General features: G+C 42.6%; 1 protein-coding gene across 1 annotated transcript; it reads left to right on the top strand.

The window, feature by feature from the left end:
- Positions 1-3,425: 3,425 nt before the first annotated feature.
- LOC115114653 (coatomer subunit alpha) lies at positions 3,426-22,181 on the top strand. Its single transcript, XM_029643068.2, has 28 exons — positions 3,426-3,638; positions 4,082-4,195; positions 4,279-4,352; positions 4,474-4,554; positions 4,729-4,805; positions 4,909-5,018; positions 9,702-9,811; positions 9,992-10,091; positions 14,174-14,392; positions 14,624-14,774; positions 14,938-15,004; positions 16,661-16,736; positions 16,871-16,953; positions 17,082-17,307; positions 17,565-17,703; positions 17,893-18,055; positions 18,158-18,304; positions 18,395-18,584; positions 18,672-18,767; positions 18,909-19,121; positions 19,324-19,413; positions 19,509-19,615; positions 19,736-19,882; positions 19,966-20,289; positions 20,416-20,526; positions 20,637-20,798; positions 20,881-21,075; positions 21,240-22,181. The coding sequence occupies exons 1-28, from the start codon at positions 3,599-3,601 to the stop codon at positions 21,297-21,299; spliced, it is 3,672 nt and encodes a 1,223-aa protein (XP_029498928.2). The 5' UTR covers positions 3,426-3,598; the 3' UTR covers positions 21,300-22,181.
- Positions 22,182-22,604: the final 423 nt, after the last annotated feature.

Raw genomic sequence — 22,604 nt, 5'->3', positions numbered from 1 at the left:
TCCCCAATAATGTGCCTACAACAGCGCAGCTGCCTTTTGCTTATTTGAGCCATAATATGGATTTGGTCTTTTACCATCTAGGTCTACTGATTGGTCTCAAATGCATTTAGAAGGAAAGAAATTGTACAAATGAACTTTTAACAAGGCACACTTGTTCATTGAAATGCATTCCAGGTGGCTAGCTCATGAAGCTGATCGAGAGAATGCTAAGAGTGTGCAAAGCTGTCATCAAGGCAAAGGGAGGCTACTTTGAAGAATATCAAATATATTTTGATTTGTTTAACACTTATTTGGTTACTACATGATTCCATATGTGTTATTTCATAGTTTTGATGTCTTCACTATTATACAATGTGGAAAATAGTACAAAATAAAGAAAATCCTTGAATGAGTAGGTGTGTCCAAACTTTTGACTGGTACTGTATATCAGGCTGATAGACTAGTGGAACAGCAGATAAGAGAAGTGTGATAGAAATAGCGGAGAACGTATAGGCTTACCATTGACATATGGTAATGGCTGTGGAGAGGAGATGAAGGTAGCCTATGTATTGTCAGAGTTACTGCCTCATGTTACAGCAAAAGAAACATGATCAGTCCATGTAACTGTCGGAGCTGATAGCCTCTGCTCTCAGGACTGGTGTCATTCAACCAATTATTTCTACCCGATTAGCTACATGTCTCTTTCCACTATCATCATTAAATTATCAGCCTGGATATATTGTATAAATCAACTCTGTGGAATATGTAGGCCTATTAAGAAATAAACTAACAATGTTTATCAAATAAACAAACTCAGTGCAGTCTTCCTTTTGTTTTATGTTCTGTTCAGATCTCAAAGCAATACCATTGCTGGTTGAGAAATTGGGAACCGGTAGTTGTGTACACATGATGTCCAATTGATACATTTTTAAAATGTACATTATTGAGGTTTTTTATTTTTATTTAACCTTTATTTAACTAGGCAAGTCCGTTAAGAACATATTATTATTTACAATGATTGCCTACTAGAAGGCAAAAGGCCTCTTGCGGGGACGGAGGCTGGGATTTAAAACAAAATATATAGGACAAAACACACATCACGACAAGAGAGACAACACTACATAAAGAGAGATCTACTCAATCACTTTTTATAGCTACTGTTTACAGGCCTCCTGGGCCGTATACAGCGTTCCTCAATGAGTTCCCTGAATTCTTATTGGACCTTGTAGTCATGGCAGAAAATATTCACATTTTTGGTGACTTTAATATTCACATGGAAAAGTCCTCAGACACACTCCAAAAGGATTTCGGAGCCATCATCGACTCAGTGGGTTTGGTCCAACATGTCTCTGGACCTACTCACTGCCACAGTCATACTCTGGACCTTGTTGTGTCCTGTAGAATAAATATCGGACCACAATTTATTTACATTTGCAATCGCAACAAATAATCTGCTCAGACCCCAACCAAGGATCATCAAAAGCCGTGCTATAAATTCTCAGACAACCCAAAGATTCCTAGATGCCCTTCCACTCCCTCCACCTACCCAAGGACGTTAGAGTACAACCATCAGTTAACCACCCAACTGAGGAACTTAATTTAACCTTGCGTAATACCCTAGATGCAGTTGCACCCCTAAAAACAAAAAACGTTTGTCATAAGAAACTAGCTCCCTGGTATACAGAAAATATCAGAGCCCTGAAGCAAGCTTCCAGAAAATTGGAACGGAAATGGCCCTACACTAAATTGGAAATCTTCAGATTTTCTTGGAAAGACAGTACCGTGCAGTATCGAAGAGCCCTCACTGCTGCTCAATCATCCGACTTAATTGATGAAAGTAAGACCAATCCAAAATGTATTTTGATACTGTCGCAAAGCTAACTAAAAAGCAGCATTCCCCAAGAGAGGATGGCTTTCAAGTCAGCAGTGATAAATTCATGAACTTCTTTGACGCAAATTACGGACTTCTCTTTAAATCTGCTTATTTCTCCAAAACTCAGTTGCCCTGAGTCTGCACAACACTGCCAGGACCTAGGATCAAGGGAGACACTCAAGTCTTTTAATATTATATCTCTTGACACATTGATGAAAATAGTCATGGTCTCTAAACCTTCAAGCTGCATACTGGACCCTATTCCAACTAAACTACTGAAAGAGCTGCTTCCTGTGCTTGGCCCTCCTATGTTGAACATAATAAATGGCTCCCTATCCACCGGATGTTTACCAACCTCTCTAAAAGCCTCTCTTGAAAAAGCCAAACCTTGACACAGAAGATATAAAAAACTATCGGCCTATATCAAGTCTCCCATTCCTCTCAAACATTTTAGAAAAAGCTGTTGCGCAGCAACTCACTAGCTTCCTGAAGACAAAATATGTATACGAAATGCTTCAGTCTGGTTTTAGACCCCATTATAGCACTGAGACTTTACTCATGAAGGTGGTAAATTACCTTTTAATGGCGTCAGACCAAGGCTCTCCATCTGTCCCCCTGCTCCTAGACCTTAGTGCTGCTTTTGATACCATCGATCACCACATTCTTTTGGAGAGATTGAAAACCCAAATTGGTCTACACGGACAAGTTCTGGCCTGGTTTAGGTCTTATCTGTCGGAAAGATATCAGTTTGTCTCTGTGGATGGTTTGTCCTCTGACAAATCAACTGTAAATTTCGGTGTTCCTCAAGGTTCCGTTTAGGACCACTATTGTTTTCACTATATATTTTACCTCTTGGTGATGTCATTCGGAAACATAATGTTAACTTTCACTGCTACGCGGTTGATACACAGCTGTACATTTCAATGAATCATGGTGAATCCCCAAAATTGCCCTCCCTGGAAGCCTGTGTTTCAGACATTTACATTACATTTAAGTCATTTAGCAGACGCTCTTATCCAGAGCGACTTACAAATTGGTGCATTCACCTTATGACATCCAGTGGAGCAGCCACTTTACAATAGTGCATCTAAATCTTTTAAGGGGGGTGAGAAGGATTACTTTATCCTATCAGACATAAGGAAGTGAATGAAGGCAAATGTTTTACTTTTAAACTCGAACAAAACATAGATGCTAGTTATAGGTCCCAATAAACTAAGAGATCTTCTGTTGGATCTGACAATTAATCTTGATGGTTGTACAGTCATCTCAAATAAAACTGTGAAGGACCTTGGCATTACTCTGGACCCTGATCTCTCTTTTGACAAACATATCAAGACTTTCAAGGACAGCTTCTTTCCATCCACGGAACATCACAAAAATCAGAAACTTTCCGTCTAAAAATGATGCTTAAAAATTAATCCATGCTTTTGTCACTTCTTGATTAGACTACTGCAATGCTCTACTTTCCGGCTACCTGGATAAAGCACTAAATAAACTTCAGTTAGTGCTAAACATGGTCTTTTTTTCCCCCCGGGTTCCCAGTTGTCGTGAAAGCACCATTAATATGAACTTTATTGTTCCCAAACAGGAAGACATTGCACCAACACAGGTCGACGTGTCAGGAAACATTCGGGAGAAGTAAATGGGCTAAAGCAGCAGTTGGGAGACCAGTCTGCGAAAAATAAGGGTTAAAATTTTCAGAGTGAATTTGACAGATTCATATATAGTTATCATTGCTTTCCTGTGATGTTGACCAAATTCGAGACGAAGTCGGCCCGTGTGAAAGGTAACGTTACGTTAGCAGCCTGTTAGCTAGCTAACGATGTTGCCCATGAAAATTGTTGTCATTTTTTTAGTGGTTAATTGATAAGACGAAGTTATTGATACGATTAGCAATGTCATATCACTTTTTATCATTCATGACTTAACGTTAGCTGCTACCAAGGAAACGTATGCTAGCTCAGCTAATGTTAACTAGCTAACGTTAGCCAGCTAATGTTAGCTAGCCAGTTAACACTTTCAGTTACATTTACATTTAAGTCATTTAGCAGACGCTCTTATCCAGAGCGACTTACAAATTGGGTTCATACCTCCGCTAGTTTTCAACCTCATTCATGTGATCTGCATGTGTATCATTGATGGTTTACTTGATTAAACTTTTGCCATTCATTGGTGTCTAACTTACTAACGTTAGTAAGCTAACTTTCTGAAAACATTTCTATTCCATAGGGCTGAGTTTCCACCCTAAACGGCCCTGGATCCTTGCTAGTCTTCACAATGGAGTCATCCAGTTGTGGGACTATCGGATGTGCACACTGATTGACAAGTTCGATGAGCATGATGGTAAAAATGTTTTTCACATTTCTTAATTAACATAAATGTAATTGACTTTGATTATTGATGATGATTGTGATTTTATTGTGAAGGACCTGTCAGAGGAATTGATTTCCACAAGCAACAGCCTCTGTTTGTGTCTGGAGGAGATGACTACAAAATCAAGGTTAGTCATTCATACACCCTCACATTCTCATTCATACATGTTTTCATTGAGAATACATTCTAAAACGTACTGGAAAACTGTGATGTCACTGCACCATTTACGATTGATCTCCCTTTACCAGGTGTGGAACTACAAGCTGCGGCGTTGCCTCTTCACTCTTCTTGGGCACCTGGACTACATCCGCACCACCTTCTTCCATCATGTGAGTCCTTCTTATTTTTTCACTCTCAATGGCTAGCCTACATCCATTCTGTTGTCACTTACACGAAGACCCAACCTTTAAATGTCATGTTTATCCCATAGTTTCATGTTCTTGCATAGAATTCCATATAGGCCTAATAATGCATTCTGAAATGAATTCCTTTCCTTTCTCCAGGAGTATCCATGGATTTTGAGTGCCTCAGATGACCAGACAATACGTATCTGGAACTGGCAGTCCAGGACCTGTGTCTGGTAAGTCAGTGCCTGAGCCAAGTGTTGGCACCTCACTGAAACACTTGTCTATTGTTTTTCTAATTGTAAATTCTTATGTAATTTCTGTGTTTCTGTCCTGCAGTGTACTGACAGGGCATAATCACTATGTGATGTGTGCTCAGTTCCACCCCTCTGAGGACCTAGTGGTGTCGGCCAGCCTGGACCAGACCGTGCGTGTGTGGGATATCTCCGGTGAGGGCGTGGGGATGGGACTCAGGGTTGAGGGTGGGCAGTGAGGTTTGGGGATGGGGCTGGGTGGTATGGAGTGGAAGGCGGAGACACGTCCTTAACCCCTCCTTCCTCTCCTTGTAGAGAATTAATCTCTGGGCTTTTTGCAGAAACACCTCTCCTTAGTTGAGATGGACAGTTGAATAGAGTGAAAATGATAGTTTTAGAATAAGGAAAACTGATGAAGAGAGCCTAGTTATGAACAGAACTAAATACCTTTCACTGAAGATTTGTAGAGTGGATTAAAATGAGGTAAGAAAGGTAACACTAGGTGATGTGAGAAATATGGAGAGCGAGAATATGGGAGAGGTGTTTCTGTGCTTCTGCATGTTTTAATATCTACTTTTCTTTGGTGTGTCTTGCCTGTCTTTCTGTCATTCTTTCACTCTTCCCATTCACTGACCCATTTTAGGTCTCTAAATGTCCTACCTCATTCTCAACACACACACACTACATGTAATCCTGTCACCAGGCTGTTGGCCATCACAATTGCACCCCTCAAATACCCCAAGTAAACTGTATTAGCCATCAGCTCTGTGCTACCACTCACTACTAACTGCTCTCATTGATGAGAAGAACACACCTCACAAACGTACTAATTAAGCAATAAGGCCCCAGGGGGTGTGGTATACAACCAATATACCACAGTAAAGGGTTCTTGTGCGCAACTGAGTGCCTGGACACAGCCCTTAGCTGTGGTAATTTGGCCATATACCACAAACCCCAGAGGTGCCTTATTACTATTATAAACTGGTTACCAATGTAATTAGTGCAGTAAAAATAAATGTCTTGTCATATCTGTGGTATACGGTCTGGCTGACAGCCATGGTATACTGTATCAATCAGCATTCAGGGCTCGAACCACCCAGTTTATAATAACTAATAAACCTGCACGATATAATGCTCAATCTGTGCAGCGCACAATGTCTCCATGGCACAGTCAGTAAGTAATACTGTAAGTAGCCATAACATCCCTGCTTTAGATTACTTTGACTGGTAAATGATAAGCTTGTTGGTCAGGAAGCATGAACTCTTTGCATGACAGAAACCTCACAGCAGCAGTAAGATGTTTTGTTTGTAGCACTATCTAACCCAAGCATGGACTCATACTACTCACCCTCCTGACATTCAACGCCCCATCAGAGCACCTCTTTACAACCCCAACCACCACCTCCACCAGCCCATCGATCAAATCCACCTCTTCCCACTTCCGCTTGTCACCTGTCCCCATGCTCCCCCAGGAAACATCCACACCTGCACATGGGTTCCTAGTGCAGTTCTCCTTCATGAATCCTCTTCTTGATCCTGTTGGGTTATCTGTTCACCACGTGATTTCTCTGGGCTGGAGACACTGACGCAGACTGTTTACTCTAGATTAAGTGTGTGTTCTGACTCGAGTCCTGGGTGTCATCTCTTTTGTGATTTGATTAATTTAGGGCTGCCCCGACTGGAAAATTGTCTTGGTCTACCGAAGGTTGTCTGTTCTTTAGACCAATTGTGGTTTTCCATATATAGACACCCTATGTGTTTTAATAAAATCAACTAAATATGCATTGAGCTTGTCTGATGCGTTAAGCTCACTGTTTTCTAAAATAAGACACACATGACTCGACCATCCTCCTCCCGCTCATATTGGCTTTCGCAGATTCTGCCGTTACACTCCTGAAGTTGCTGGTAATAGGCTACATGAGGAGTTTGCAAACTTTTTCGTGTAGAATGCCAATTTATCTTACCATTTCTACCGATCTGTGTGCCAGTTATGGTTTTCAAATGCCCATTTGTCTTTGTCATGAGGTTAGTCAAAATGCTATCCAAATCTAAATGACAAAAATAACTTATAGTGCCAACTATGAAAAATAGCCAATAAAGCCAACAAACATTTCATGATACATTTCTGGATAAAAATAAATATCCTATAAATCACATTGGCTAGCGCGGCCTGTCTGCAATGAACTTTAAACATTATATCAACATAACTTAGGTCCAGCCTGAAACTCCTTGCAACATTGTATATCATATTCTGGGCCAGTTGCGAGGGATAGAAAGAAATCAGGTAGGCAGTTTTGTGACGTTTCTACTGAATCAGAGCATGACATTTTTCACTCATGCTGAGTCGTTATCAAAAGTGAGAGGCCTGGGGGGGGTCAAATGCATCGAGGAATTATTTTCATTCTCAAAGCTCCACAGCTCATTAGTGGTGGTGCATTAAGCCAATCAGAAATACTATCAGATCCCCAAATGGGCACATTTTACACTGAAATCAAAACATGTGAACGCAACTTTTAAAGTGTTGGTCCCATGTTTCATGAGCTGAAATAAAAGATCCCGGATATGTTGCATATGCACAAAAAGCTTATTTCTGAACATTTCTCCTTTACCAAGATAATCCATTCACCTGACAGGTGTGGCATATCAAGAAGCTGATTAAACAGCATGATCATTTCACAGGTGCACCTTGTGCTGGGGACAATAAAAAGCCACGCCCATATTATGTCAAGAACAGTTCAAATAAGCGAAGAGAAACGACAGTCCATTATTTTTAAGGCATGAAGGTCAGTCAATCCAGAAAATGTCAAGAACTTTGAAAGTTTCTTCAAATGCAGTCACAAAAACCATCAAGCACTATGATGAAACTGTCTCTCATGAGGACTGCCACAGGGAATGAAGACCCAGAGTTACCTCTGCCTCAGAGGACAAGTTCATTAGAGTTAACAGCCTCAGAAATTGCAGCCCAAATAAATGCTTCACAGAGTTCAAGTAACGCGACACAGCTCAACATCAACTGTTCAGAAGAGACTGCGGAATCAGGTCTTCATGGTTGAATTGCTACAAAGAAACCACTCATAAAGGACAACAATAATAAGAGACTTGCTTGGGCCAAGAAACACGAGCAATGGACATTAGACCGGTGGAAATCTGTCCTTTGGTCTCATGAGGCCAAATTTGAGATTTTGGTTCCAACTGCCACTTCTTTGTGAGATGCAGAGTAGGTGAACGGATGCTCTCTGCATGTGTGGTTCCAACCTTGAAGCATGGAGGAGGTGGTGTGGGGGTGCTTTGCTGTTGACGCTGTGTGATGTATTTAGAATTCAAGGCACACTTAACCAGCATGCTACCACAGCATTCTGCAGCAATACTCACAATACTTATGTTCTCTCACGTCACCCCGCTCCTCCGCTCTCTCCACTGGCTTCCAGTTGAAGCTCGCATCCGCTACAAGACCATGGTGCTTGCCTACGGAGCTGTGAGGGGAACGGCACCTCAGTACCTCCAGGCTCTGATCAGGCCCTACACCCAAACAAGGGCACTGCGTTCATCCACCTCTGGCCTGCTCGCCTCCCTACCACTGAGGAAGTACAGTTCCCGCGCAGCCCAGTCAAAACTGTTCGCTGCTCTGGCCCCCCAATGGTGGAACAAACTCCCTCACAACGCCAGGACAGCGGAGTCAATCACCACCTTCCGGAGACACCTGAAACCCCACCTCTTTCAGGAATACCTAGGATAGGATAAAGTAATCCTTCTCACCCCCCTTAAAATATTTAGATGCACTATTGTAAAGTGGCTGTTCCACTGGATGTCTTAAGGTGAACGCACCAATTTGTAAGTCGCTCTGGATAAGAGCGTCTGCTAAATGACTTAAATGTAAATGTACTCAGTCCCACTAAGCACAAGACAGATGGGACGATCATTTGTTTTTCAACAGGACATTGACCCAAAACACACCTCCGTGCTATGTAAGGGCTATTTGACCAAGAAGGAGAGTGATGGAGTGCTGCATCAGATGACCTGGCCTCCACAATCACCTGACCTCAACCCTATTGAGATGGTTTGGGATGAGTTGGACCACAGAGGCAAGGAAAAGCAGCCAACAAGTGCTCAACATATGTGGGAACTCCTTCAAGACTGTTGGAAAAGCATTCCAGGTGAAGGAGGTTGAGAGAATGCCAAGAGTGTACAAAGCTGTGATCTAGGTAAACAATGGCTACTTTGAAGAATCTCAAATATAAAATATCTGTTAACACATTTTTGGGTACTACATGATTCCATGCGTTATTTTATAGTTTTGATGTCTTCACTATTATTCTACAATATAGTACAAAATTAAATTAACCCTTGAATACGTATGTGTCCAGACTTTTGACTGGTACTGTATTAATGGGAGAATTGACAGACAGTAGCAAACAATTAGTCTACCGCTCAATTTTTATTTTTAAAAGAATTGTTCAGCCTATCAACCAGTCGAATAATTTGGGTCAGCCCTAGATTAACTGTAATCCAATGATAGGAGAACTGTGACGCTCTTTGTGTTTGTTGATTAATTAATTAATCAACAATCATCTCAATCATCTCAATGATTTTGATGTGCTAAATATGGTGATAGTGTTCCTCCTGTACTCGAGTTAGGACCACACCGAGAACACTGGTTGTGTCCTTGCTCTTCAGCGTGTGTGTGTGTGTGTGTGTGTTCGGTAATTCAACAGCTACGTTTGTGTGTTAGAATGATCAGAAACCTCTATCTTTGCCTTTTGTTGATGGTATCTATTTTAGAGTGTATCATGTTCTTTCTCCCTGACCTGTATCTGGGTGCCCCTGTGTAACACGTATATGGATCCCCCTTGTGCGTGGTGCTATGCATGTTGGTTCCAGGTCTGAGGAAGAAGAACCTCTCTCCCGGGGCCGTGGAAACTGATGTGCGAGGCATCTCTGGTGTCGATCTGTTCGGAGCATCCGATGCCGTTGTCAAACACGTGCTCGAGGTTAGTCTGTTTTGAGTCTCTCTGTAAGACATTGCTGTCTATTAATGGTACTTTAGTTGTGAGCACTGAGCAGGTCACTGAAATGAACAGTAATGTTATTGGTAGGCCCAGGAGTTTGTGCTTATTAAGATAAAGTCTGGGCCAGTTGTGAGCCATGTGAGTTTCCCTCTCTCCCTGCAGGGTCACGATCGTGGGGTCAACTGGGCCGCCTTCCATCCCACCATGCCCCTCATCGTCTCAGGGGCTGACGACCGGCAGGTCAAGATCTGGAGGATGAACGGTAAGTAGAATAGATCATTCCATGAAATTCTTGCAATTGAATACATTCATTTAAAAAAAAAAATATGAATAAAGACTTGCTAAACTGCCAAAATTCGGTATTTCGACATGTCCCTCTGTGCACCCTCTATGACATAGCAACATTTTAACAACTTAATTAAACCTCTTTGGGCTAGCATCCCACCTCCACAACATCCGGTGAAATTGCAGAGCGCGAAATTCAAAATTACAACAATCGTAATATTAAACATTCATGAAAATACAAGTGTCTTATATCGTTTTAAAAGCTTAATTTCTTGTTAATCCAATCGCGTTGTCAGATTTCAAAAAGGCTTTACAGCGAAAGCATACCATGCGATTATCTGACAGCTCCCCGCTTACACCAGCATTAAAAACATTTTTCAAACCAGCAGAGGTGCCACATAAATTAGAAATGGCGCTAAAATAAATCACTTCACTTTGAAGATCATCCTCTGTTTGCAATCCCACGGGTACCAGCTACACAACAAATGGTCGTTTTGTTTGATAAAGTCCTTCTTTATATCCCCAAAAAGTCAGTTTATTTGGCGCGTTTGATTCAGTAATCCACTCGTTCAACATGCAGACGAAGGAATCCCAAAAGTTACCGGTAAACTTCTTCCAAACAAGTCAAACAACGTTTCTAATCAATCCTCAGGTACCCTAATATGTAAATAAACGATACTACATTCTGTCTTAAATTGTATGTTCAATACCAGAGATAAATAACGAAGTGCGCGCCCTCATTCACACGCGCCACAAGACTAGAGTCCTGATGAGAGACATTGAAAAACTACAACTACATGCTAATTTTAAAAAAAAAAACAAGCCTGAAACCCTTTCTAGGGACTGACATCTAGTGGAAGACATAGGAACTGCAATCTGGGAGATAGTTATTTGTATATCCCCATAGACTAGCATTGAAATGGCCTGTGACCTAAAATAAAAAATCTGGATGGATTTTCCTCTGTTTTCACCAGCCATATCAGTTCTGTTATACTCACAGACATTATTTTAACAGTTTTAGAAACTTCAGACTTTTCTATCCAATGCTACCAATTATATGCATATCTGAGCTTCTGGGCCTGAGTAGAAGGCAGTTTACTTTGGGCACGTAATTCATCTGAATTTCCGAATATTGCCCCCTAGCCCTAAAGTTTTAACCCCAACATTTTTTCACCATCATTAACACTGTATCCATCCTGTCGTGTCTTTGCCATCATTAAATTGAAGACTTATAGTTTTTATCAAAGAGTCTCTGTAATTAGTATTACGCAATCAACTGATTAATCATGTAACTGTAATTAACTAGGAAGTCGGGGCACCAAGGAAAAATATTCAGATTACAAAGTTATTATTTCCTAAAATAACTTTTCAGATATTTTATCTGATCAATTAGTCTTCAAATTAATTAATGATTTACTTTACCTCACGTTAGTCTCTTTCCAAAAGTCGTAAATTGTTGGTTATCTGCACGAACCCAGTCTTCACTAGGAGTCATCCATACATCAATTGTCTTAAATCATTTATTTATTACTAACTAAGTAATTCACAGAAATGCATAAACAAACAAACAAAGTCAATATGGTTACAAGAAATTATAGGAGAATGTGCCATAGTGGGCTAAACCGGCATGGCGGCTTGTTAGACAAAAGGGGAAGTGGGAGTCGACTAAGAAGTCACTACAAAGTGATAATTTTAACAATTGAAATGCTAATCCTTTGCACATGAACGCTCACTCATTCGGGAACAATTGCAATCAATATTAATATAAACGCTCAGTGTGTCTGGATCGCTGGTGAAAAGTTAGTTTCAGTTGGAGAGTTTTGTCCTCTCTGTCTTGGTTAGAGGGGATAGTTCAGTGACATTAATTCATTTGTTATAGAATGGATGTTTCGGCGGTTGTCGTTCTTTGCGTTCAATGATACCGAATTCCTAGCTGCAGACTAGTAATTAATATCAAAGACTTGTTCTTATTCTGTTGGTATCGATAGTCTAAGAGTTTAACCACGTGGTATGGTTAAAAGATTGGTCTACAACTTTCGTCCTCCTAATGGAGAAAAACATGGTCTGCTGATCATTTCTCAAAGTTGGGTTTTATTCGGGAATTGCAGAAAAGGGCTGTCCCAGGATGCCTGACCCCAACTGGGCTCAGGGGCGGTCCTCTGATTTAGTTAACTCCAATTCCCTTTTTGAGTTTTCCTTCATTAAACAGTCCAAAATCACATTGTAAAATTGTGTAAACAGTATCATACTCACTCATTCCTCTTATACAACAATTAGATGTAAACCTCATATCAGAGACTATTATGTAAACAGCGTTATGCTAATGTGGCCACACCGTCTCCCATGAGCTTCCCCAAGTTGTAACAAACGGACCAGTTCGTAGCTGGTTTCTTCACCGATCTTTTATACTTTCTCCGGAACATGAAATTTGTTCGTACCTCAAGTTCTGTGAGGAGAAAGAAATTCCTTTGTTCTCTATGAAAATTGACTCTCTCTATACCGTGTGTCCATGAGGAGATCCTCAGGAATTTACGACGTCTCTCTGACCACAGCAGCCTAGTTGAAGGGGGAGGCAGGGAGAGGGGGATGGGGCTTGTATACCCAAAGAGGGCAATGTCATGACAATCCACAGTTTTTATGTGAGTAAAGTCATACCGTATAAAAATACGAATCATGTCAGCTGCGATGGAAACAGGAAGTTTCTGTACAATTTGTTTTTTAATGCTGACAGAATTTGTTCGTTAGACATAGTGGGATCTTTTTGTGTCTGTAAAATGAATTATGCGAGAAATGGCGGTGGAAACTTCGATAATAATCATCATACCGAAGTAAACTTGGGAGTCACGATAATAAGGTGTGTGTGTGTGGTCCTCCCACCACGACTTGGGAAACCATTCAGTTTATTAGGCTTCAAATTAAATAAGTAATGGTGAAAGTGCACAGTAATGTTAAAGCTCCTTTCCACAAAATATATAGGGTCTTATTCTGGTGACATGATGATCGATGTTTGACTAATATTCTCACGCTTATCCATAATAATCTCATGTTGACTAGCCTACCCGCACCGTATCTGCGAGCTGTTGGCTTGTGCGCACGTGTGAAGACTAGAGTAGTCATATCTGCTATTTAATGCAACAATTGAACTAATGAATTTTATTTGGTACATGAAAACTTAAGCCGAAAAAATATGTTTTGTGTGCACCTCTTCATCACGCACCTATTTTTATCCTCAACAAGTCAGTTTGGTGAAAACACTACAACATTTCTTTATGTGGATTCTAGAATATTCGCATGAAACTGTCGCTAATTGGATGGAAACCTAGCTACTGTAAAGCCAGAGTTATTTTGTTGCGTTGACAGTCATTTCTGAACATTTATTTCATGTGATTCATTTTAAGGTCAACCCTGTTACATAACCTGAAATCTTGTTTTAATAAGGTGAAACTATTCCTTTTTAACAATAAAAAAAATAAAAATAAAAAACATTGAACATCTAATAGTCAAATCACACTGTAAAATCAAGTGAGCTGATTACTCTTTTTGGCCATTTTCTGTTTTGTGGTGGAAAACTTGAGTGGGTTGAGCATAACACGTCAACCCTTTTACCCAAAGATCGGCTAGAATTTTTTTGAACAATTTCATATTTTTTGGGACGCTTTCATTGAATTGTCCCTCACTGTTGCACACAAGAAGCGTCCATTCACCCTGTTACTTTATTTGACACTTAATAGGCACTTACTATCGTCATTTTTATTATTTAACCTCTTGAGATGGGAAGACATGTTTTTTATTAAGTTGAACATGGGTTCTTTATGCATGAAGGGTTGTGTTAGTGTAAAAAATAAATATCTAAAAAGGGACTCATTTCATGGAACAACCCAGATAATGAATTGTCTTCACTATGTACGTGTTTATGAACTGCAGATGATAATTTTTTAAAATAAAGGTACAGTGCTATTTAAAGAACATACTTGGTTGCTGATTTAAAAAATAAAAAATAATCCTTAAGATCCTAGCAATTTTCTAACTTGATTTGTCTTACTTTCTCCCCTTCCCCAGAGTCCAAGGCGTGGGAACTGGACACCTGCAGGGGCCACTACAACAACGTGTCCTGTGCTGTCTTCCACCCCCGCCAGGAGCTCATCCTGTCCAACTCTGAGGACAAGAGTATCCGTGTGTGGGACATGTCCAAAAGGACCGGTGTCCAGACCTTCCGCAGGGACCACGACCGCTTCTGGGTGCTGGGGGCTCACCCCAACCTCAATCTATTTGCTGCTGGTAAGTGACTTACACATAATGATAACATTATGGGGCTTTTTAATGTGCTCGAAGTAGATTACATTGTAAGGCGGTTGGATCTGATAGTCTTAAGTCTTGACCCACCTCATATGCAGATAGACAAACATACTGAATAATGCTGCCCTTCATTTCACTGTCTTTCAGTGACCGTGTGTTGAAGACATTTGTTAATTAGAAGTGGAGTGTGTAACCAGGCTGTTTGTCCTCCAGGTCATGACAGTGGTATGCTGGTGTTTAAGCTGGAGCGTGAGCGTCCGGCCTATGCTGTGTACGGCAACATGCTCTACTATGTCAAGGACCGCTTCCTGCGCCAGCTCGACTTTAACAGCAGCAAGGACACCGCTGTCATGCAGCTGCGCAGGTGTGTGTGTGTGCATATGCATGCTCATTTAATACTGCAGTCTTTACTGTCCTGAAACTGAGTTCTGAAGGATGAGTGACTGCTGCCGTTTTGTAAAAGAATGCGAGAGGTCAGCTGGTTTTGTCATTATGTGGAATCTAACCACGTTCTGTTTTTCTACTAGTGGGTCAAAGTTCCCAGTGTTCAGCATGTCTTACAACCCCGCAGAGAATGCTGTCTTGCTCTGCACTGTGAGTCTCGCTCTTAAAAAGAAGTGCATACACATAATAGGTTATACAGTACAGTCGTGGCCAAAAGTTTTGAGAATGACACAAATATTAATTTTCACAAAGTCTGCTGCCTCAGTTTGTATGATGGCAATTTGCATATACTCTAGAATGTTATGAAGAGTGATCAGATAAAAAAAGTCCCTCTTTGCAATGCAAGTGAACTGAATCCCCCAAAAACATTTCCACTACATTTCAGCCCCGCCACAAAAGGACCAGCTGACATCATGTCAGTGCTTCTCTCGTTAACACAGGTGTGAGTGTTGACGAGGACAAGGCTGGAGATCACTCTGTCATGCTGATTGAGTTTGAATAACAGACCAAGTTTAAAAAGGAGGGTGGTGCTTGGAATCATTGTTCTTCCTCTGTCAAGCATGGTTACCTGCAAGGAAACGCGTGACGTCATCATTGCTTTGCACAAAAAGGGCTTCCCAGGCAAGCATATTGCTGCCAGTAAGATTGCACCTAAATCAACCATTTATCAGATCATCAAGGACTTCAAGAAGAGCGGTCCAATTGTTGTGAAGAAGGTTTCAGGGTGCCCAAGAAAGTCTAGCAAGCGCCAGGACCGTCTCCTAAAGTTGATTCCGCTGCGGGATCGGGGCACCACCAGTACAGAGCTTGCTCAGGAATGGCAGCAGGCAGGTGTGAGTGCATCTGCACGCACAATGAGGCGAAGACTTTTGGAGGATGGCCTGGTTTCAAGAAGGGCTGCAAAGAAGCCCCTTCTCTCTAGGAAAAAGATCAGGGTCAGACTGATATTCTGCAAAAGGTACATGGATTGGACTGCTGAGTACTGGGGTCAAGTCATTTTCTCTGATGAATCCCCTTTCCGATTGTTTGGGGCATCTGGAAAAAAGCATGTCCGGAGAAGACAAGGTGAGCACTACCATCAGTCCTGTGTCATGCCAACAGTAAAGCATCCTGAGACCATTCATGTGTGGGGTTGCTTCTCAGCCAAGGGAATGGGCTGACTCACAATTTTGCCTAGGAACACAGCCATGAATAAAGAATGGTACCAACATTCTCTGAGAGCAACTTCTCCCAACCATCCAGGAACAGTTTGGTGACGAACAATGCCTTTTCCAGCATGATGGAGCACCTTGCCATAAGGCAAAAGTGATAGCTAAGTGGCTCGGGGAACAAAACATCAATATTTCTTGCCCATGGCCAGGTAACTCCCCAGACCGTAATCCCCATTGAGAACTTGTGGTCAATCCTCAAGAGGCGGGTGGACAAACAAAAACCCACAAATTCTGACAAACTCCAAGCATTGATTATGCAAGAATGGGCTGCTATCAGTCAGGATATGTAATTAACAGCATGCCAGGGCAGATTGCAGAGGTCTTGAAAAAGAAGGGTCAACACTCTAAATATTGACTCTTTGCATCAACTTCATGTAATTGTAATAAAAGCCTTTGACACTTATGAAATGCTTGTAATTATACTTCAGTATTCCATAGTAACATCTGACAAAAATATCTGAAGACACTGAAGCAGCAAACTTTGGAAATGAATATTTGTCATTCTCAAAAATTTTGGCCACGACTGTACACACACACTCAATTTAGACACCGTTTCTTTAGTTGTTGAAAATGTAATGCTGTCTTGCTCTTGCAGAGGGCAACCAACCTGGAGAACAGCACCTATGACCTGTATGCCATTCCCAAAGAGAGCGACTCTCAGAACCCAGATGGTAAAGCGGCACCCTTATTCTCTCGTATAGCGAGACAACATCTGAAGTGTCAATGTAATTCCAGTTTCATATCCTGTTTTTTAGATTATGAAAACCCACTAAACCCATGTTCATTCTTTCTCCCCCTCCTGCAGCTCCTGAGGGGAAGAGGTCCTCCGGTCTGACTGCAGTCTGGGTCGCAAGGAACAGGTTTGCTGTTCTGGACCGCATGCATTCTGTAAGTGTGTGCACATTATTAAATTGTATTTGTAATTTCTGGGCCAATGGCTGTAGTTATTCTAAATTTTAGGTATGGTACATTTGAGTGGTCAGAGGATGACTATAATAACCCTGCTCTCCCTCCAGCTGCTAATCAAGAACCTGAAGAATGAGATTGTAAAGAAGGTGCAGGTGCCCAGCTGTGAGGAGATCTTTTACGCCGGGACAGGCTCCCTGCTGCTACGCGACGCAGATGGGGTCACCCTCTTCGACGTGCAGCAGAAACGCTCGCTGGCCACCGTGAAGATCGCCAAGGTCAAGTATGTGGTGTGGAGTGCTGACACCAGCCACGTGGCCCTGCTGGCTAAACACGGTACGTACTGTACACTCTAAACACACTCCGATCCAATATCAGGATTACACTCTTATCTGTCCTCTACTTTCTCTACAGCTTGGCTGTCAAGGTTTTGGGCCCTCTTGCTGTTTTTAAACATACCACAATTCACTCTCTATAGCTGTTGTCAACAATGTATCCTAGATTTACACCCTTTTTAGCTGTTCCCTCGCTCTCTAGTACCCCAGATTTACCTGCTGTTAAATTTGTTGATAAATCTCTGCTTTCCTCTGCAGCAATTATGATCTGCAACAGGAAGCTGGAGAGTCTGTGCAACATCCATGAGAACATCCGTGTAAAGAGTGGAGCCTGGGACGAGAGTGGCGTCTTCATTTACACCACATCTAACCACATTAAATACGCCCTCACCTCAGGGTAATGCACAAGACGCCACAAACGCACACTTTATTCCGAGTATATTGGAAGTAGAGTATATTGATTAATTCCCTTCCTAGTCCTTTTTGAACATACTGGAATATGAAAGCTGTTTACTCCTTCAGTGATGCCTTTGAGAGACGAGGGGAGTATCCAACTTTTCTTATCACACTCTACTCTTGTCTGTAGTGATCATGGTATCATCCGGACTCTGGACCTGCCCATCTACGTGACCCGGGTCAGAGGCAACAGCGTCTACTGTCTTGACCGTGAATGCAGGCCCCGTGTGCTGACCATCGACCCCACGGAGTACCGCTTCAAACTGGCCCTGGTCAACCGCAAATATGAAGAGGTGAGAACGATGCAATTCAGTGCTCCTATCTCTTAGAGTTAACATGGTCATCTCTTTTTCTTTTAGACTGACTTTGTGACCCCTGACCTTTGTCTCCTCCAGGTTTTGCACATGGTGCGTAACGCCAAGCTGGTTGGCCAGTCCATCATCTCCTACCTGCAGAAGAAGGGTTACCCTGAGGTAGCCCTGCACTTTGTCAAGGATGAGAAGACCCGCTTCACTCTAGCTCTGGAGTGTGGCAACATTGAAGTGAGTTTGAGACCCCAGGTTTCATTGGGAATCTCTTGAGATCATCTGTGTGAAACACTGTGTGATGTAATTTTTCCTTTGTGTCTGTAGGTGGCGTTGGAGGCTGCCAAGGCTCTGGATGAGAGGGGCTGCTGGGAGCGGCTGGGCGAGGCTGCACTGCTGCAGGGTCATCACCAGGTCGTGGAGATGTGCTACCAGAGGACCAAGAACTTCGACAAGCTCACCTTCCTCTACCTCATCACTGGTAACCTGGCCAAGCTCCGCAAGATGATGAAGATCGGTAAGAGATTATTTTGTTGTTTTTGTCTTTTGTTTGACTGACGGTGTGTTTGTCAGTTGTATGACAGACGTCTGTGTGGTGTTGCAGCTGAGATCAGGAAGGACATGAGTGGACACTACCAGGGTGCTCTGTATCTGGGGGACGTCAGCGAGAGAGTTCGCATACTGAAGAACTGTGGCCAGAGTGAGTCCCCCTTAATTCAAACACCTCAATCTCTCTCCCACTCCCTTGACATTTCTGACACAAGACTCTTGTTTCTGGTGCTTTTGGTCTAAACTGCTTGTCTGTAACTCTGATCTCTGTGTGGCTGTCTTCCATATGTAGAGTCACTGGCATATCTGACTGCTGCTACCCACGGGATGGACGAAGAGGCAGAATCCCTGAAAGAGACATTTGACCTGGAGAAGGAGACTGTCCCTGAGGTGGACCTCAATGCCCAGCTGCTGCAGCCACCACCACCTATCAACCCCCTGGATACCAACTGGCCCCTGCTTACTGTGTCCAAGGGCTTCTTTGAGGGAGCCATTGCAGCCAAAGGTGAGTGAGTCCTCAGCCCTGACACTCCATACACTCATTTGAGTTTAGATGTAATGTTTAGATGCAATGGTGATGTAATGTGCCATGTCAGCATGGCGTGTATTAAGTTGAAAATGTTTTTATGTTGGAGTGGGAAGTGGTGAGAGTACTTGTTGCGTAGAGATGTTAAATGTGTTTTTGTTTTTTTGTGTGTGTGATTCAGGGAAGGCTGGTCAGATGGCTGCAGACATGGATGTTGATGCCCCAGGAGGAGAGGGCTGGGGAGAGGATGCAGAGCTTCAGCTGGATGAGGGTGAGTCAGGCAGAAAGTAGAGACATCTGATGGACCCTGCCTGTTACTCAATCTCTTCCTATGTTCATCTCATTTCTCTTCTCTGTTTCCATCAGATGGCTTCATGGATGCCCAGGATGGATTAGGAGAGGAAGGAGGTGCAGCGAAGGAGGAAGGAGGAGGTTGGGAGGTGGAGGAAGATCTGGACCTTCCTCCAGAGCTGGTGAGATGATTCACTCTTCTTTGACATCAGTTCTGTCTTGACAATTTGGCTTAAGGAATGCAAATCATAGCAGGAATTATGACATGTCAGTTTGAGAACGTTTATTTTCTCTACCACTAGGAGTTGTCAGCTGGCTCTGGAGGAGGGGCTGAAGATGGTTTCTTTGTCCCGCCCACTAAGGGCATGAGCCCCACACAGCTGTGGTGCAACAACTCCCAGCTCCCTGTGGACCACGTCCTGGCAGGCTCATTTGAGACCGCCATGAGGGTAAGCTTACACACACGCACACACACACATTCTATACAGGTTTATACTTTAGTACAAAGTCTCTCTCTTCCTCTACTTTTCAGTTGCTCCATGACCAGGTTGGGGTGGTGCAGTTTGGGCCCTATAAGCAGCTGTTCATGCAGACTCTGTCCCGCGGGCGGACCTGCTACCTGGGCCTGCCTTCTCTACCCTGCCTGCGTGGTAACCCCCAGAGGAACTGGAAGGACTGTGGGACCAAGCAAGGGCTACCTGCCGTGGGTCTTCGTCTTTCTGACCTCATCGCCCGCCTGCAGCAGTGCTACCAGCTCACCACTGCCGGCCGCTTTGAGGAGGCCGTTGAACGCTTCCGCGCCATCCTGCTGTCTGTGCCACTGCTGGTGGTCGACAACAAGCAGGAGATCGCAGAGGTATGCAGACATGTTTTAGAGTGAAATGATTTCATTGCGGTCAATGTTATTTACTGTGGTTAATCAAGTGTGGGCCGGATGGTAGTTGGTGGTGGTTACCTGATTTGAGGTTACTGTCTCTCTTAGGCTCAGCAGCTGATCACAATCTGCAGAGAATACATTGTTGGCCTCACCTTGGAAACAGAAAGGAAGAAGTTGCCTAAAGACACATTGGACCAGCAGAAGAGGCTGTGTGAGGTATTGTCATTGTTTCTCTACTTCCCATCTCAACCGTTAAGTCTCTAATCATAAGAGTTTACTACCCAGTAGTCTTTTAATTATTGTATTTGATTGTTTGATATTTTCAGATGGCAGCTTACTTCACCCACTGCAGTCTCCAGCCAGTCCACATGGTCCTGGTATTACGTACGGCACTAAATCTGTTCTTCAAACTGAAGAACTTCAAGACAGCTGCCAGTTTTGCCCGTCGCTTGCTTGAATTAGGGCCCAAACCAGAGGTGGCACAGCAGGTAACAATCTAACTGTTTGTTTGTATATAAATGCATTTATTTCCATATTGTCACTTTTACCATCTCTATCGCTGTCTTTTAGACACGCAAGATCTTGGCAGCATGCGAGAAGACGCTGACAGATGCTCACCAGCTGAACTACGACCCCCACAATCCATTTGACCTGTGCGCTGCCTCCTACACGCCCCTATACCGTGGACGCCCCGTGGAGAAGTGCCCTCTGTCTGGGGCCTGCTACTGCCCCCCCTACAAAGGCCAGGTCTGCAGGGTCACACAGGTCAGTCAAGAGAACTGCTGTACTGTGTTATGTACACAAAGCCCCTCCTATTTAGAAGTGTCCTGCTTTTATGTAAATGTTGTATTAATTGCTTTGTCAGTATTTAAACAGTTTAGACATCACCTTCCCAGTGATATCTCTGACCCTTGAACCTTATTTCCAAGGTGACGGAGATCGGAAAAGATGTGATTGGTCTGCGTGTCAGTCCCCTGCAGTTCCGTTAGGACACGAAGAGGACCAGGGAAGAACGACATTGATCCGTTCAGAGAAACACATCCACACTTTATTCTATATATACAGTTTTTCTCACTAGGTTTGGAGAGAACAAAACTTGATTGATGCGAGAGAATGCTTGCTAGGATGACGTGATTTATTGGTGAGAATGCTTGATATTAAGCATTTACATTTGACTGTCTGCTTTACCTTTCCTGTAATGCTGTACTTGTGAGTGCATGTCATCTCTGCTCCAACGATTGAGAATTGTAGTTTTATTAGAACCCTACTAGCCATCCCTTTTGGTCTCTTTCTAACTTGTATACACCATCACTGCTTTGTGTAACTCGTTAAATAAAATTGTGTGCACCATTCTTTAATTCCACAAGTATGATTCTAGCTTGTTTTAAGTCCTAGTTATTCAATTTTTTCCCAGAGGAGTACAGGTTTAATCATTAACTCTACTCATGTAGGAATAATTGCCATTGTAACATTTTGACAAACCATCTTGCAGTTTGCTTTTGAACACAGTTTGTTCTAAATTTCCTTCAGAACAAACTTCCTGTCCTATATCTCAGAGATGTCAAAGATCAGGGAACTTTTAACATGTTTTTATCCCCTTGTTTTAGGCACTAAACTATCTCCATGTACTTCCATTCAGGAGACGTGTGTGTCCTAGAGCAAAACAGAAAGAATGAAGGTTGTGAGCTACAGTGGGGCAACAAAGTATTTAGTCAGCCACCAATTGTGCAAGTTCTCCCACTTAAAAAGACGAGGCCTGTAATTTTCATCATAGGTACACTTCAACTATGATGGAAAAAATCCAGAAAATCACATTTATTTGCAAATTATGGTGGAAAATATGTATTTGGTCAATAAAAGGTTTATCTCAATACTTTGTTATATACCCTTTGTTGGCAATGTCAAATGTGTTCTGTAAGTCTTCACAAGGTTTTCACACACTGTTGCTGGTATTTTGGCCCATTCCTCCATGCAGTTCTCCTGAGCAATGATGTTTTGGGGCTGTTGCTGGGCAACACAGACTTTCAACTCCCTCCAAAGATTTTCTATGGGGTTGAGATCTAGAGACTGGCTAGGCCACTCCAGGACCTTGAAATGCTTCTTACGAAGCCACTCCTTCGTTGCCCGGGCGGTGTGTTTGGGATCATTGTCATGCTGAAAGACCCAGCCACGTTTCATCTTCAATGCCCTTGCTGATGGAAGGAGGTTTTCACTCAAAATCTCACGATACATGGCCCCATTCATTCTTTCCTGTACACGGATCAGTCGTCCTGGTCCCTTTGCAGGAAAACAGC

Source organism: Oncorhynchus nerka, linkage group LG9b, assembly GCF_034236695.1.
Source record: "Oncorhynchus nerka isolate Pitt River linkage group LG9b, Oner_Uvic_2.0, whole genome shotgun sequence".
NCBI lineage: Eukaryota > Metazoa > Chordata > Actinopteri > Salmoniformes > Salmonidae > Oncorhynchus > Oncorhynchus nerka.
Note: the sequence above shows the minus strand (reverse complement) of the source record. Positions and strands in the feature narration are given on the sequence as shown.